This window comes from Podarcis filfolensis, assembly GCF_964270895.1.
Source record: "Podarcis filfolensis genome assembly, chromosome: 14".
In the NCBI taxonomy this organism is placed as follows: Eukaryota; Metazoa; Chordata; class Lepidosauria; order Squamata; family Lacertidae; genus Podarcis; species Podarcis filfolensis.
In genome coordinates this window covers 34,623,469-34,641,844 of record NC_139616.1, presented here as the reverse complement: position 1 = coordinate 34,641,844, position 18,376 = coordinate 34,623,469, and the positions used below count along the sequence as shown (strand labels likewise).

The 18,376-nt window shown below is 48.8% G+C and overlaps 1 protein-coding gene across 2 annotated transcripts in view; it reads right to left on the bottom strand.

Moving 5' to 3' along the window:
* Positions 1-4,823: 4,823 nt before the first annotated feature.
* The window catches only part of SBK1 (SH3 domain binding kinase 1), a 74,924-nt gene continuing 61,371 nt past the window's right edge, over positions 4,824-18,376 (bottom strand). For both annotated transcript variants that reach the window (XM_083585314.1, XM_083585315.1), the window contains exons 2-4: positions 13,104-13,306; positions 12,151-12,353; positions 4,824-11,754 (exon numbers count right to left, since the gene is read on the bottom strand). In XM_083585314.1, the coding sequence (XP_083441440.1) occupies positions 10,966-11,754; positions 12,151-12,353; positions 13,104-13,306 (1,195 nt within the window). In that variant the 3' untranslated portion in view covers positions 4,824-10,965. The remainder of the gene's footprint in view (positions 11,755-12,150; positions 12,354-13,103; positions 13,307-18,376) is intronic.

The window sequence follows — 18,376 nt, the reverse complement described above, 5'->3', positions numbered from 1 at the left end:
GCTGTTGCGTGTGTGTGTGTTATAATATATAACTTATATATTCTGCACACAGTTGTATTTTATAGCTCAGTTGATTAGAGCATGGTGATGAGAATGCCAAGGTTGCAGGTTCGATCCCCTGTAATGGACAGTTGCATATTCCTGCATTGCAGGGGGTTGGACTAGATGATCCTCAGGGTCCCTTCCAATGCTATGATTGTCATAGAATGGTTGGGAGTGTCCCAAAGGGCCATTTAATCTAAGCCCCTGCAATGCAGGAATCACAGCTAAAGAACCTCTGGCCAAATGGGCTACATGACCATTAGGGTCCTTTCCAGCTATACAACTCTATGATTCTGTGATCCAGTGAAATATGTTACTCATGGAATCCTTACTAACTGTACAGCTTTAAGTGAGGTTATCATAAGACCTCGAAGAAAATATCTTGATATTTATAACTAAAACAAATCTTTTTAGAAATGTTAAAAGGTAAAGGGACCCCTGACCATTAGGTCCAGTCATGACCGACTCTGGGGTTGCGGCGCTCATCTCGCTTTATTGGCCAAGGGAGCCGGCATACAGCTTCTGGGTCATGTGGCCAGCATGAATAAGCCGCTTCTGGCGAACCAGAGCAGCGCACGGAAACGCAGTTTACCTTCCTGCCAGAGCGGTACCTATTTATCTACTTGCACTTTGACATGCTTTTGAACTGCTAGGTTGGCAGGAGCTGGGACCAAACAACAGGAGCTCACCCTGTCGCGGGGATTCGAACCGCCGACCTTCTGATCAGCAAGTCCTAGGCTCTGTGGTTTAACCCACAGTGCCACCTGCGTCCCCTTTAGAAATGTTACTACCCTCCAAAATGAAAACAACAATTTTTCTCCCAGGGAATCTGAATGAAACAAGCCAAATTTGTACTTGTCTAATTTTAGTTGACATTTAGTTCCGTTGCTTTTCTTAGGTTGCTGTTCCTATGTGTTATCGAAGTGTATGTTCTTGCTTTCATAAATACTTTTTAATTTAAAAAATCAGGTGTGTGACGGGTGGGCAGCGCCAGCCTCAAATAGTAGGGGAGATAAGGATCTGTCCTGGACAGATTAGGTGCTCTCCCACCCCCCCGCTGTTGTATATAAAAATCCAAAACTGAGTTTCTGATTCCAGCAAAAGTTGCCTCCCTTTGAGCAGAGCAAATCCCCACAGTGGCTCCTGCATGGTTTGGAGAAGCTGATGGATGTCGGAGATGATGAAATGACCAGCAGGCCGTGGCCAAAGGTTGCCTCTCTGCAGATGCGACCGTGACCGGAAGACAGAGGCCCATTGATTCTGCCGCATGAAAGCGGTGCTGTTATCGCTCCCAGCCAGAGCTGCGCAGGGCGAGAGGAAGGGAAGAGCAGCGAGATGGGATCAGAGACTCGGAGCCCCGAAATAGATGAGGTCAGAGGAATAAATGAAGAGCTGCGGGTGTGTGGCGGGCGGGCGAGAGAGAACAAAGGCCACCTGAAAGGGGCGAGAGGCGAAAGAGGCGCATCTAAGGCTCTCATCGGAAGCCAGCCTCGCGCGTTGCCTGCTGCCTTCGCGAGGCATCGCAAGAGATTTCCTCTACCTCTGTGGATTTTAAAGTGGAGCTCTAATTGGGCTCTGTGCACCTGCTGCCAGTCCTCCTCCCTGGGCTGAGCAGCGTCCCTCGCTCTTTCTTGCTTTCTCCTTTAGCTCTTCCAGTCTCCCAATAAGGCTTTAATGAAATCTGCCCTTAATTAAATCCAGGCTCATTTGCATAATTACTAGGAAATTGAAATTAGCCTGGCGACGTGGCTGGAATGCATTCTGTGTCCATCTCTTGACCCTGGGGTGTGTGTGTGTGTGTGTGTGTGTGTGTGTGTGTATGAGAGAGAGAGAGAGAGAGAGAGAGAGAGAGAGAGAGAGAGAGAGAGAGAGAGGCTGTCAGATTCAGCCATATAAAAAGATGACACTGAGAAGAGATTTTCCCACAACACACCTAGGAATTCCTGCTCTTATGAGAGAAACCTTGGAGGGGAACTAATGTGGCATAGTGGCTAAAATGATGAATTGTGATCAAGGGAGATCCTGGTAAGGGTTGGTCCCAGGGTTGGGAAATCCTGCCAAGTTCTTAGTGAGCTGTCCACCTGGTGCCACCCTACTTGGATGGACATTTCCAGATGACGATGCTCTTCAGCCCCATGGCACCTTCGGTGTGGGCTCCTGAGGGTCTGATTTTATCCCCTATGCCGCTTAACATGAAAGCACTGAGTGGGGTTATGTGGAGTTTTGGAGTCCATTGTCAGCAATATGCTGATGACACACAGCTCTACTTCTCCTTTACATCTGCAGGCGAGGCAGTGGAAGTGCTGGACCAGTGTCTTGCCTTGGTAACAGACTGGATGGGAGCCAATAAACTGAAGCTCAATCAGATAAGACTGAGACACTGTTAGTGGGTGGTTCCCTAGATCAGGTAGATGGGAGGTTGCCTGCTCTTGATGGGGTTGCCCTCCCTCTGAAGGAGCGGGTACGCAGCTTGGGGGGACTTCTGCATCCTTTGTTGTCAATTGAGGCTCAGGTGGCCTCAGTGGCGTAGAGTGCCTTCCATCAGGTTTGGTTGGTGACTCAGCTGCACCCTATTATGACAAGGGTAGCTTAACTTCTGTCATCTATGCTCTGGTAACCTCTAGGTCAGATTACTGCAACGCGTTATTTGTAGCGTTGAAGAGGTCCAGAAACTTCAGCTGGTGTAGAATTTGGTGGCTAGGTTGCTCACTGGGGCAAGACGATTTGAGCATATTACACCAATCCAAAGCTGCCAATCAGTTTCTGGGCCCAATTCAAGGTGCTGGTTTTGACCTGTAAAGATCCAATTTGTTCCCTAAATGCAGGGGAGCTGAGCTGCCCCTTCTACAGCTCTTTTCCAATTCAGATTTATCCTAAGCTGTTCTCTCCTCTCTCTCTTGCCTTCTTCTCCATCTTCTTGATCAGAGAGCACCCAGCATTATTACCTGCCATTCATTATGATCCTTTTGGCCTAATCCCTGAATCAAACAGGGATCACGGAGAGTTTGCTTCTCCCTTGCCCTTTCTGCAGGGCTTGCGTAACATTCAAACCAGGATAAGACCACGTGTATGGAACGAGATTTGGAAATGTGAGAGGAGGCCAATGTTGCAAGTTTGTACTGCTCCTCCCATCATAGCTGTCAACTTTTCCCTTTTCTTGCAAGGAATCCTATTCGGAATAAGGGAATTTCCCTTTAAAAAAGGGAAACGTTGACAGCTATGCCTCCCATCATGCTTGGGCCGGGAATTCATGCAGTCTCTCCCCTTAACAATGATCCACAATTGCTCCAGTGAGCCCATCTCCCGGTCTCCCGTGTTAGTTCAGGCTGGCGGTCTTGCTGTGTCTCCGCTCTGTGTTTGCCTGCAGTGTCGCCTGAGGCCTCTGGCAGCTCCCGGTGCTCCCGGCAGAATTGGCTCAGCTGTCGCAGGGCCAGGCATGGATCAAGGAAAACACGGCATGCATATTCATGAGGAGCCGTGTCGGAAGCCTGGCACACACCCTCCCCTGCTGGGTCTGTGTTGCTGAGTCTCCCGGGATCCAGCCTTTACAGAGTGCACATCAAAGCCCTCTCTCTGTGCAGGCCCTGGGCAGCACTTCATGCTGGAATGCAGTCCCCCATCACCACACCCCCAGGCATGCTCAAAGCTCCTTGGAAGCCAACATCCTTTGACCTGGAAAACAGCCTTCTCCTTCCAGCTGTGTAAACGGTCAGGCTGAAACCGGTAGACAGGGAACTTGCTTCAGACCTGGGCCATATTCACACCATACATACCTGTGATGCCACTTTTAACAGTCACGGTGTGTCCACCTCCCCAAAGGATTCTGGGAGCTGTAGTTTGTGAAGGTTGCTGAGAGTTTATAAGAGACCCTTATTTCCCTCCCAGAATCCCCTAGGAAGAGGGATTGGTTGTTAAACCAGAGGCGGATTTAGGGCAACGCAACTGGTTCTGCCGCATTCGGCGCCTAGGGGACACCACAAGGAGTCACAACTATGACCTAGCAGAATGTGTCAAAAAGTGAAAATCCAGACACTTTTGCCCAAAGTTGTTGAGCTTTCTTTGCAAAATCTCAAAAAATAATTGCTGCCTTTTGAGCTATTTTTGAGAAAAAAATCTAGACTTCCAATATGGCTGGACATATGGCAACCCCATTTAAAGTGCAGTCAAACCAACAATTCATGTTTTGCTAGATAGGCGCATGATAGGAGCTGAAGCTCACAGTGTTTTCCTGTAAAGTTGCTAAATATGTGAGAGATACTCCCACTGTGCCCTGACAGGAGGTGGGCATAATGATATATTCTCCTACCTGCCTGGGCCCACCCTCTTCCTCTTTCCACTCTGCCAGCAATGTGAGAACATCTGGATATCCGAGCTCCAAGCTCAGACTACCTTCTAAGCTAGACCTAAGTATGTGTTTGCAACTGAATTACCGTGTTAAGCCTGCCTGAACAAAGCTGTTGCGTATGTTACTCTTCAACAGGTGTTCTGGGTGAGTAAAGAGGACATTCCCAACATAGGGAGCCAGACCATAGATCCATCTAATTCAGTATTGTCTACACTGACTGGCAGCAGCAACCCTGGGTTGCAGAGGAGGCTCTTTCCCAGCCCTACCTGGAGATGCCTAGGATTGACCTTGGGACCTTGCATGCAGGGCAGATGCCCTGTCACTGAACTACAGCAATTCACATTGGCATTAGTGCTGGGGAACAGAACAGCCCAATCCTTCTCCCCCATGGCACCATCTTTCCCCACTCTTGCATGCACGAAGACAGACAGGTCCATGTTTTTACCCCCTTTTTATTTTATAGCAATTGTCCGCAATATAGAATTAATTAAATAACATTTAAAAACCTCCTTTTCACAAGTCAAGAGAATTCCAGAATATTTACAAACGTTTGTTCCGCGCTGTTGCGTGTGTGTGTGTGATGGTGAATGTTTCTTTGCTCCATTTTTAAAATCTTTTCTCTTTCTCCTCTGGGAAGGAGTGGAAGAAGTTGCCTATCCGGGGTGTGTGTGTGTGAGAGAGAGAGAATATGTACGCCCCACGTTGGCACATAACCTTGATGGTGGCTTGGCAACACCCCTTCCCTCTCCTTTGCAGGAGTACACTATAAGAACGGCGCTTACACATCCGACCAGTTCACAATGCTAAGTCACAAACACAACCACGTAAGGCAGTGAAGCTTCCCCAAAGGTGTGGTTTTTCCAAACAACAGAATAGTCCTTGAAAAGGGCTACCATCACCCCATCCCAGAGGAGGGCTGGCCATGAGGCAAGGTGAAGGGGTGGAGTCTGGGCATGGTTTAGGGAAGCTTTCAATGTTTAATAGGTTATTGTATTTTAGTGTTTTGTTGGAAGCCGCCCAGAGTAGCTGGGGGGACCCAGCCAGATGGGCGGGGTATAAATAATAAATTATTATTATTATTATTGTAAAGAGTGGCATTGTGGGAAGCAGATGGGGCACATTAAAGAGGCTGGGCCGGCCCTACCATTAGCTCCTGCCATCTCGGCTGGACCTAAGTCATGGTTTTTGCTTAGTGTTATGTCTGAACCTTGGTCTTTGTACAAAAAAGCCATGAACTATAACCAAAGTTTGCTCTTGGCTTACACCTCATGATCTGACTGAGCAAAACAAACCATGATCCTGGGTTCGGATGTACGGTTAAGCGAAACCATGGCTTAGCTCTGTGTAGGGTGGCAGCAGATAGGGATGGGGAAATCAGTCAGTTTTGGTTTCTCTTTTGCTATCTCCTTTTCCCAGTCTTAAGTTCAGTTTTCCACATCCGTTTACAATTTATTAATTTATTTTTCAAGCCTTCGTGAAAATTAATTGGCACTTTAGTGCAGATTTCTTCTCACATACGTTTTGTGTGTACTATTCTGCCTAAGATATGCGTTTTATTTTATTGCAAATCAATTTTGCTTACTATACAGTACAATCGCATCTTACCAGCATCTAACTCATGTGCAATTTCAACCCTTGTGGGCGATTCCTACATTACAGGAGATTGGACTAAATGACCCTTGGGGTCCCTTCCAACTCTACAGTTCTATGAAGGGAGGCTGGTTGAAATTGCATGAGTTAAATCGAAGCAATGGGGATAACTTAAAAGCTCTTTTTGTGTGGAGATGCTATGCATGGGAAGAGCTTTAAAGCTCTCCTCCTTGCTTGGGGGGCAGCTCAGTACATCAACTCTGGGATGCTCTCGTGAGGCCATCCCAACTCCTGCGAGATCTCACAGAAGCACACCTGTAGTCAATGTGCTGAACGTCTCTTGCCTCAACAAGACAGAGAGCTTAAAACCTTTTGGGAGGCCAGATCTGCTTGGGGTTTCTTGGCACAAAAAGAGCTTCTAGGCTGCCTCATACTTGTTTATCTCTCTCTCCCTCCAGCTATGGGTTGGTTGTACCCTTGGAACTGAACCCTGGCATAAATCGCCATCGTACTGCAATGCATTTTTGCATGTTCTTTACACTAGTACATGCATTTATATGCACACATTGGCCTGCTATATGCATTATCCACACACATTACTTGGCTGGAGAACAACAGAGCACAATTGGGAGAGGTGTGAATTTTGAAGAACGGATGTGTTTCCGTTTACATATTATTTCAGAAACCGAATTAAGCAAGTTCACGTCTAAATGCAAACTGATCAAATTTCTTCCCTTCCCCAGCAGCAGCAAGAAGTGGCTGTACAGTCGCCTTTCAACCATAGCAAAGCTTGACTATAGCTTGAAGCAATGTAGGAACCAATCCAACAGCTCTCTGGAATAGGGTCCCTTTTCTTATGAAGAGCAACAACCAAATGCTAAATGCCGCTCCCCCATATGATTTTGGTATCTTCCTTTTGGGGGAAAAGCCTTTTCTCTAGAACTGAAGGAGCCTCATCAGAATCACACATTTGGGGAAGTTTCACTGCCTCAATGCTACAACAGGAAATCACCATTATCTTAAATGTGTTTTCTTCTTTTAAAAAATAAAAAACATAGTATTTTCCATAACACACCCATCTTCCACATGAGGTTTTTTTTGTTTGCTTTCCAAAAAATTATTACCATTGTAATGTTTTTGTTTTAAATTAAAAGAAAGAAAGCTTTCCTTCTCAATTGCGACAGAAACTGAGGTAATGCATGTTTGACACGGGGAGGGGAAAACCTCTTATATGGTGAGGGGAACAAGTCCAAAAGTGGACGGGCAACAGAAGGGAAAACAAAGACCAAGAACAAGGATAATGGAAAACATGTCACACTCACGCGCGCCCAACAGACCCCATTCCCAACATCCCCAACCTTCCCCCTCAATTCCCCCCCCCTCAAAACAATTCGAAAAATAAAAATAAACCAAAACAAGGTCTATATGGTGTTCTTAATCCTTATCTACATTATTGCACAAAAGATCAAGGACAATTGGAACCTAAGGCAAAAAGGAGACGTTGCGGCTAATATCTAAAAATTCTGTGCAATGCCTATTTCTAAAAAAAGTCTAGCCTCGGCTGCCACCCCACACAGAGACAAGATGGCGGCAGTGACGCCAAGGAGGAAGGGAGGGGAAACAGCTGCGCCCACTCGGGAAGTCAAGACATACGGATTAACAAGCGGGGACTACGAATTGGCGAAGAGAGGAGTGGCGGGGTGTGCCAGGTCACACCGAAGGAGGTCAGGAATCGCCTGGTGCACCCCCAACACGCAGAGCTTGCCTGAAAGGAGGCAGCGGTAAAGGCAGTTAAAGTGGTGTCTCTCACATACACGCTCTTCCACCCTCCCACAACCCTGGTCAAGGTCTGGGCTAAGAGGGTGGAGCCACGGTAAGGTTACGCTTGGTCACCTCAGGCTGCTGTGTTATCCGGAGCTTACAGACAACTGGGGTTGTGGGACGAATGGGAGTCGCCAGCCGGCACTGATGACACAGAAAGTGCACCCTTGCCTTTTTCACACACAAATGCACACACACGCACACACACACACAATCTGGTTAAATACCAGCTGCTGGGCAGTGCCCCCTCAAGTTGGGAAGGGGTGGGGAAGTGGTGGCGGGCAGCCACTTTTGAGATTTTGTAAACTGCTTGTTGCTTCGGAAATAGCGTTTTAGCCCTTTGTGTGGAAAGGATGGAACCCTGGGGAGGTTGAGACACACACAAGACACACCCGGCAGGCCCGCAGTCTGGCTCGGAGGAGAGATGAGTGTGTACGACCCCACAGGAAGCGAAGGGCTGAGCTGAGCTGCTCTGCCCAGGGCCATTCTCACCTAGGTTGGGAAATGGGAGGCGAGGCAAGCGGATGGGGACGAAGGAAGGAGACGCAACAACAGACTTGGCTTTATCAGAGAGACACTGCAAAAGGCCTGCCTTCCTCTACAGAGTTGACCCTCCCCAAAGGAACAGCACCAAGGGGTGACTACCGTGACTTCCGGGAGCAAGGCCTCTCCACAGCTCAAGGGGTTCAAGTCGACAGCAAAGGGAGGTCAGTGTTGGTCTAAGCCCTTGGTGAAAGGGAGGGCGTCTCGTCGCTAGGAGCCCCGTTGTGGAAAGGTCAAAAATCCTTGCCGTTTGCCTCCTAAGCCCTAGTTGAATTGAAAGCAGATCCATTCCCCTCTGACTTGCCACAACGCACAGGCACGGCCTTTGGTCTTCATTCTCAACTGATTTCCCTACCCAATTGCAACCAATGGGTTATGGGGACATTTTGCCATGGGCAATGTTGTTTTAGCACAGTCTACACTCCAGTCATACTGCGATGACCCCCCCAAAAAACCCCTCCCTACTTTTCTTCCCCACACCCTACCCTGTCCCAAAGAATATATCTGTACCAGAATCCTGATTATAAAGTCAGCCCAGAGAGATGGGCAGTATGAACTGGCAGCCCTTGGTGTCATCTGAGGGTCTCCATTAGGCACAGGGCATTGCTCCCTCTAGGATGGGCTCTAGTCCTGGCTCCTGTAATGTTTAGATGTCCATGTTTTTCAGCATACTAGAATCCTAAGCCGTTGTTCCAACTCAGGTTTTATATAGGATTCTTCTCTTTATATAAAAGCTAGGCCAGTTAGAAAACCATAAAAGAGTTTAGCAGGCCTCAGTTCAAGAGCTTCTTTGATGCTCAATACATTCTTATGAAGCCACCCAGTCTTACAGTTCCCGAGGGGTATACCCTACATACCCTGAAACTTTCTGCCCAATTGCTCCTTATTGGACTGGTGTTCAACAAGACCAGGGGTGGGCAAGTTGTGGCCTTGGGGCCACATGGGAATCTTGGCCTAATTTCACGTGGGTGAAGGGTGGAGGTGTAAGATGATGACAGAAAGAGAGAGGAAATGAGAGAGCAAAGGGGGCAGAAGAGAGGAAGAGGGTGGTAAAAAGAGAGAAAAGAGAGCAGAAGAAAGAAAAGGTGGCAGAGAGATAAAAAGGAGGTGACTGAAAAAAGAAAGACAGGGAGCAACAGAAAGAGAGGGAAAAGGGGATGGTAGAAAGAAAGATGGGGTAGCCATATTCACCTTTGGCCTGGCCCTGCCTGATTTTGACTCCTGTTCCACCCACTTTCAAGGTGTGTCCCCCCACCTCAATAGAAGGAATGCAGTTCTTGACAAGGAAAAAGATTGCCCACCCCTGAACTAGAGAGCCCTATCTGAGCTGTGAACTCCCAGTGCGCTGCAGGAAGAAGCTTGTGCTCCCACACAGAGCGCCCTTCCCCTCACACGCGCACCTCTTGCAGTGCGCATGCCTGGTTGTGATCACAGGCGGGCGGTGGCCACACAAAATGGCTTCCCCTTTGTCCTCCCCATCATTCGGCCCAAGCACCCAAGCCTTTTCCTCAGGGGCGGTGGCCACGTGGCCAACAGTGAACGACTGACCCGAACATCCAGACTGTAGAGACACATTTACATACAGCCACACACACACACGTTGACACAGGAAACACTTGCTACATCAGTGGCACCAATGGCATCACTGTGATATCTCTGTGGTCCCCGGATTGCCCTGACTCTGCCCTTTGCTCACACCTGAGGGGTTAGCGCCAGTCAGAAATAAAAACGACTCTCCCCGCCACTTCCTCAGGAAGTGATATATTAGCTGTGCTACGTGTCGGTCTCAGCTGGGATCCCTGTCCCCCCCCCCCTTGCTATTGGAATTGGAAGCTGGATCCAGTATAAGTGCCAATTCAACAGACAGCCTTCCCCCAGCACACTGAGCTCACCAGCCTCTTTTTCTGGGAGTCTGTTCTGACTTCACCCCCTGGCAACCAGGCATAGGGGCGCTGTAAGCCAGTTGATGCCCAGCAAAGAGGCTCCAGATGACTTAAATAACCAGCCCCAGCCTCTTTGCTTACCACCAACTCTATCCCAGCAGGCCCAGAAAGAAACTGCTTGCCAGATCAATGGAGCTCTTCTGCCCCCACTTCTGCCCCTCCACCCCAACCCAATCCATTATTATTATTATTTTCATCGCAAGGATCCCCACTCAGAAAGCATCTCAACACTACTCCTGATGGGCAAAAAGAGAAAGCCACCAGCCAACTGGGTTTCCCTCCCCTCCCTTCAGAGACAAAGTCCCGATTCCCTCAGATGTTCATCCTTGAGGCGCTATGGGCTCCGTCTTCTCCTGCCACCAACTCAGCAGTCCCTTAATCCAGCCCTCAGCTCCCAGTCTTCAAGTGAATGAGGAGAGAAGGCCTTTCTTCTCCTGTGGCCTCAGACAACCATGGACATCCTTAGGATTACTGAGGAAAACGGAAAGCCACATTTTCTATCCTCTTCCCCCACCACCCCTGTTTTTCGTTGTTGTTGTTTTTTTGCTTCAAAAGACATGGATCCCGGTCCCCAAAATGGATTCCGTTCGCACGCAGCCTGTCCCAGAGCAGGAGAGGGCATTGCAGTGCTGACATCTTAACTGCAGGCCGTGAGGCACCGAGGGGCCTGCCACGCCCTCGTCAGACGCAGATCTCAATGGCTGTGGCCAGGACCATCTGGCCTTTGCCTTTGTCCTGCCGCCCATCAGTCCTGCTTCCCGCCCCAGGGGAAGGGAGGCCAGACTCTGAGGCAGACAGCCGGGAGACGCTGCCTTCTGTCAGGATGGTCCTCTTGAGGGGGGTCGGGGTGCAAGTGCTGGGCGTCTCGTGGCGGTGAGGGCCGGCGGAGAGCTTGTCTCCGGTGTGCTTGCGGGAGCGGTAGGAGGGCCGGCGCCGCACCTCCGACATCAGGTCGTACTTGATGAAGAAGAAGACCTCCTTCACAGGGCAGCGCTTCTCTGGGTCCAGGGCCAGCAAGCGCTGGAACATCCGCAGCGCGTTGTCCGTGAAGCGGCGCCACTGGGAGGGCAGCCCCGCCAGGCGCCCCTTTTGCCACCTCACAAACTCCTCAAAGAAGGTGTCTGAGGCTGAGGCCGCCTCCCAGGGGAAGTTGCCCGTCAGCACGCAGAAGATGAGCACCCCGAAAGCCCACACGTCAATGCTGGTGTCCACGGTGAAGCCCTCGGCCCGGCCGGCCTGGCACACCTCGGGCGCCGTGTACGGGATGGTCCCACTGATGCGCTTCACCCGGCACCCCACTTTGCGTGTCATGCCAAAGTCGGCCAGCTTGACACGCCGGCAGTCGCGGTCGAAGAGAAGGACGTTTTCCGGCTTGATGTCCCGGTGGACTAAGTTTTTGCTGTGCATGTAATCTAAGGCCAGGCCAAGCTGCTGCACACAGCGCTTCACCATGTCCTCAGGAAGCCCCACCTGCAGGTAGAGAGAGAGATACCATCAGCTAGGAAAGGGCAGCTGGAAACGCCAGGAATAAACATGGCCTCCCAAGAACACTCAATTGACTCTAAAGGCTCCATTTCCTGTTGTTATCAAAGTGAGCCTTGGCAACTTGGGGAATGACCAACGATTCTCCTGAAGCTGATCTCAGTGCTCAAGTCAGGATATAAGGGTTCAGGCAATTCCTGGGATCGAATGTGAAATCACTCTGAGAATTGCAGCTCAACTCCTTTAACAAACTATAGCTCCCAGAATTCTTAGAGGGAAGCCATGCCTGTTTAATGTGGTATCATACAGCTTTAGATGTATGGGTTGAATGTGGCCTGAGGGACCCAAACAGCCAAAAAGCCAGTGGAACTGAGGCCTAGTTACCTGTGGCGGAATGATGTCAAAGAGGTCTCCGCCAGGTGCATATTCCTGGGCGAACACGTAACAGTCCTCCGTCTCGAAGACCACATCAAAGACCTTGATGATAAAGGGGCTCGAGGAGAGTGTATTGGTAATGCTGAACTCCCTCAGGAAGTTCTTCAGCTTCGTCTTGTTCTTGTTGACAAACTTCAGCGCCATCTTGGTGCCTGTAAATGGGGAGGGAGAAGTGGGAAGAAGGACGGAGAATGCTCAGAATGTCACTCACTTTGACTTACGAAAGCAGAACAAAATGATTTCAGAGTTTACTGCCTTGATGGAGCAATCGTGATAACTGGAAAGGAACTTTTGATGGGGCTGAAGGTTCCCCACAGGTTGTGGGATGTGTTATAGTCAATCCCTGAGAGAGGACAGGGTGAATTGGATTGAGGGTGCATAGAATCTAGACCAGGCTTCCTCAAACTCGGCCCTCCAGATGTTTTTGGCCTACAACTCCCATGATCCCTAGCTAGTAGGATCAGTGGTCAGGGATGATGAGAATTGTCGTCTCAAAACATCTGGAGGGCTGAGTTTGAGGAAGTCTGACCTAGACAGCTGTACAAAGGTAATGTTAAGATTCACTGCTCTGCTCACAGTTGACTCTGGTCCCACCACTGGAATGTGGCCCCTGGAATATTGCCCAGAAAGGAATGTGGCCCTCAGGCTGCTTTAAATGAAACATACAGGTGGAAGAGGTAATTGCTTCAGGAGCCAGGTATCTCAGGAGTACATAAGGCAGGTATGGAGAATGTGTGGTCCTGCAGATGTTGCTACAAACCCCATCATCCCTGGTCAATGACCAACCTGATGGGAGCTGCAGATCAGCAACACCTGGAGGGACAATGGTCCCTCACACCTGACCTAAGGCATGGGTGTCCTCTAGCTTGGACTCTACCAGCAGAGGGCACTGCTAGGCTCACCTGTGCTCTTGTGGGAAACAAGGTCCACCTTGCCGTAGGTCCCTTTTCCCAGCTCGCGGATGAGGTCATAGTGTTTGTTGATGTCCGTGCCGGACAGCGTGCGGATGGCCAGTGACTGCATGTCCTCCGTGATGAGGGGGACCCCACAGCAAGCCAGCTTGCGTGTCGGTTCCTGCTCAATAGAGCCCGCACTCATGGTCACACTGGAAGACAGAAAAGGAAAGGCATTGGTCAACCATCACACCTTCCTAAATAGCTCAAGCCTTCTGGGATGCAGGAGTCAAGTCTGTTGCATCCATCCAAAACCCAGGCTGCGATTCTCTTTTCCCCTCAACTTTCACTCACAAACCATGAACTCTGAAATATCACAATTCTGCAAATGCCAATGTTAACATGCAAGTTAATGAAATAACATTTGGGAAATCGGAGTTCAGAACCACGGCAGTTCAGATGCTCATGTAGGTTTTGTACATCCACGCCTGGTTCAAGCTGAAAGGTGAGTGAGGACACAGAAAACTGGTCCCAGTTGTTATAGAAACTACTGAATGGGGTTTTATATATGTATACCAAAGGCACAGCTACTTAAATATACAAGTGTGGGTGTCAGGCTAGCATTGCTGTAATTATTATGAAGTACAAATACAGAATATCCACGGCAAATACTCTTAAAATAGTATATCACCTTCCCTGCCTCCTGGTTTTTTTGTTTTTTTTTTAATCTGCTGCACGTATATCAGATGTGAGGGATTTTGGGCCCTCTAGATGCTGCTGAACTCATCCAAATTGTGGCCATCGGTACATATTGCTGGAGCGAGTTTCATAGTTTTTAACTATGCGCTGCATGCAGAAGTACTTTCTTTTCTCCTGAATCTTTCAACATACAGATGCATTAGATGTCCATGAGTTCTAGAGTTATTAGAGAAAGAGGAAAACTTTTCTCTATCATTCCACCCCCCCAATCTTGCATAATGCATACATTTTGTGCCAGATCCATGCACAAACGCTGCTTCAGAGAAGCATAAGGGGAGGGATATGGATAGTCTGGAAGTAGCAGGACACAATTTGCACTTTTCTGAGCGGAACTCCCCTCCCCCTCTCAAAAGGCATCATTAGCCATTCCCCTTTCAGGATACAGTGCAGAAGCACCATACATCTCCCTGCTCTAGATACATCAGCCCTCATGATGTCACCTACTGCAAACAGCACTGCCTGCCTCTCCCTGCAGATTTTGCCTTGGCGGCTCCCCGCCCCCTAACCTGCAAGGCTCGCCACCTAAAAATTCAAGAGGGTCTAGCTTGATATGAGTGAAGGTGGGATCTGAGGTTAGTCCCATTGTGCCTCCCTCTGAGTGGAAGCATAGTGCAAGCGGGAGCCCTGCAACAAAATGTTGCAGTGTGGAGCCCACCCGGTCATAGTTCTGCCAGTTCCATTCCATTCTCTACTCCCCATTTCCCCTTTTCCTTCCCTCCAACTGCTTCTCCATGCCCACAGAGCGCACTCACTTCCTAATGGGCTGTTTGCAGCCCCTCCATATTGGTTCTCCTCCCCCCCCCCTTTCACAATTTGGGTTGTGTTTTCTTTTGGGGTCAGCGAATGGACGCGCCGATGCTCAATCCCAGCCACATACAATTCATTGGTTCCTCCCAGTCATATGAACGGGGAGCTCTTCTGTCCCCGGGACATTTAGAAATAACTTCTCGGTGTGAGCAAGGAAACGGTCCATCCAGACATGGAGTTGGGTCTCTCTGGTCACTTTATATCTATGCCTCCCATTGCCCACCAGCCTTGTCTGGCCACTGAGTTTACACTGAGCTATTCTGGGAAGACTTGCTAATTAAGCAGATATAGATTTATATAGGTACTAGGCCTTTGTTGTACTGCTTTCAATGCCTATTTAAAAACTTGGGCGAGCCTACCCAGGCGCATAATTTTATCATGTACATTTATTTTAAAAATCTGGCCCTGCTTGACAAGGATCCTTATCTGAGATGCAGCAACTAGGCCTATACATTGCATTCCCAAGTCAGCTGCACCTAGATGTTTGGATCGGGGCACAATGACAATTACATTCCGGCGTCCTCCCCAAGCCCACTTCATCCCATACCATGAATTGGGATAAATAGGGTGGCGAGCCCAGGACTCTGCTGCATAATTCATTCCGTTGATTCATTATTATTACTTTCTTCCTCCAGCTCAGACTAAAATTGCTGTGTTTAACTGCTTCTCATTGACTAAACGATCATCCCCCCCCCGCCCCCCGCTTCCTCGCTCTGTTGTCTGTGGCAGGTATTTATAGGCAGTCGCTATGTCTCCCTCTGGTAACAGCCGCTTCTCTCCTCAAAAGACCGCACACTTCTCAAACCTCGCATCCCTCTTAGGGGACGGGGCGGTGACCCAAGGCTAGAGAATGCATGCTCTGCATGGCCAAAGTCCTGGGTTCAATCCCAGGTATTGCCACCTGAGAAAAAGGCACAGTTAGCAGATAAAGGAATGGCCCAGACCCTAGACAGCTGCCACCAGTCAGAGGAGATGATACTGGGATTGACGGACAGAGTACCAGAACACAGGGACCTGACTTTTTCTGAGCCAGACCAAATGGCCACCTACCTCAGTACAGTGGTACCTCAGGTTAAGTACTTAATTCGTTCTGCAGGTCCGTTCTTAACCTGAAACTGTTCTTAACCTGAAGCACCACTTTAACTAATGGGGCCTCCTGCTGCTGCCATGCCGCCGGAGCACAATTTCTGTTCTCATCCTGAAGCAAAGTTCTTAACCCGAGGTAATATTTCTGGGTTAGCGGAGTCTGTAACCTGAAGTGTATGTAACCCGAGGTACCACTGTACTGCCCTACACCAGAGGAGAGGGACATTTCTTTGGTTTCACAGATAGGTTAGGTTGAGAAGAAGAAGAGTTTGGATTCGATATCCCGCTTTATCACAACACGAAGGAGTCTCAAAGCGGCTAACATTCTCTTTTCCCTTCCTCCCCCACAACAAATACTCTGTGAGGTGAGTGGGGCTGAGAGACTTCAGAGAAGTGTGACTGGCCCAAGGTCACCCAGCAGCTGCATGTGGAGGAGCGGAGACGGGAACCCGGTTCACCAGATTACGAGTCGACCACTCTTAACCACTACACCACACTGGCTCTCAGAGAGGCAGCGACTGGCCCAAGGTCACTCAGTGAGCTTCATGGCTGAGTGGAAATTTGAACCCAGGTCTCCTGAGTCCTGGATTCAACCTTCGAACCATGAAACCTGTCCCAATTCACCAGGGAAAGATCTGCATTTTTGGTATCCACCCCTGCTGAAACACTGTCCCCTTGAGGACATATTTAAAAGGCGGACAGAAAATCTGCACATGCTAATTTATATGTATAGATGCAAATGACGGCCAACTTCCAGAAAAGCTGCCCTGTAACTACTTTGGGTAGAATTCTGATGGAAACAGGATGGGAAATTGCCAGTGTTTGATTATTCAACCCATGTCTGGAAACAAAGTCAATCCAGCACATCTGGTCAGTATGAGCTGCTGTTATTGCTTTCTGTCCTCAAACGATAAGTGATTGATTACGGGTCTTCCTCCCCCCTCCCCATGGCGTTATTTGCTTTGCACTGAAACGAATGGGATGGTATTACATCACGACAATGCAATTTACATGATTTAGGTGGTTAATTATGTAAGGGATATAATTTTGCCACTGCAGACAGCAAGACAGATAACATATTTGGGGGCGGAAGATGAACTGCCGCGGAACAGAGACACTGCTGCATGAGATGAAGACAGGGAAGGAGACAAAACAATGCTTTCTTACATCCCTACCTGTAAACAATGTTTAAGGGGGGCGGGCAGGAAGTTTATGACCTGGGGCAGAAGACACCCCTTAGTAACACCCATGCTTTTAGGGAATGCCTTTTTTAAAAAAACTATTTGGTGTAAGTTTCTACAGTTGTTATTTTTCAAGTTTCAAAGCCACATTAGCAATGGGAAGCTCACTTTTCTTTTTCCAGCAAACCTCTGGCAAACACCTGTCCATGTATCTTAAAGTAATTAAGCCCAGGTACATGCAACTGCAGCAATCACATCTTACTCCCCTGTTTATCCCACCTCCACTTCCATCTCCTTCCTCTGCTGTCTCCTCTATGTCTATTTCTAGATTGTAAACCCCTTGTGGGAAGGGCGTGGCCTTCTCATTCTCTGCCAAGCATCATGCGCATGGACACTGCTGAACAAATTAATCAGCACTATCCTCTCGATTCTTGCATACATGAATGTCAGCGCAGAACTATGAACGCCAAGGCTTTGTCCGTGCATAACCTCTAATACGAATGTCCCTGCGAGTGAGGTTCATTTTGAATTCTTGAGTATGGATAGTGTCCAACTGAGTTCTACTCAGAGTAAGCCCATTAGAATCAATGGACCTCTATGCATTTGGCGGTATTCAGATAAATACTGGTGCTCAGGCAAAGATGGATGCCAGCACCACAGGACTGCCCCCCCTCTCTTCTCCCTGAAAGGGTTCCACACCACCCAGAAATCTGCTCTGGAGGATTGGGAGAACTCCAGGGGGGCAGATTCATAGAATTAGAGAATTGTAGAGTGGAAGGGAGTTGGTGCTGGAGGAGACTCTTGAGAGTCCCATGGACTGCAAGAAGATCAAACGCATCCATTCTGAAGGAAATCAGCCCTGAGTGCTCACTGGAAGGACAGATCGTGAAGCTGAGGCTCCAATACTTTGGCCACCTCATGAGAAGAGAAGACTCCCTGGAAAAGACCCTGATGTTGGGAAAGATTGAGGGCACAAGGAGAAGGGGACGACAGAGGACGAGATGGTTGGATAGTGTCTTCGAAGCTACAAACATGAGTCTGACCAAACTGTGGGAGGCAGCGGAAGACAGGAGTGCCTGGCGTGCTCTGGTCCATGGGGTCACGAAGAGTCGGACATAACTAAACGACTAAACAACAACAGAGTGGAAGGGACCCCAAGGGTCATTTAAACCAGCCCCCTGCAGTGCAGGAATCTTTCACCTAACGTGAGGCTCAAAACCACGACCCTGAGATTAAGATTCTCATGCTCTACTGACTGAGCTATCCATTTATATTAGGAAGAACGTTCCATTGCACAAGAAGAAATTGTTGCACCAATGGAACATACCTCTTAGAGCTACGCTGAATACAACCCACTGGGCACAATCAGGCTTTTCTTGCAATTCTTTCCCAAAATGACAAACTTGTCCTTTTGCTTTAGATCGCCGCAGGATTTTTGCGAAAGAAATC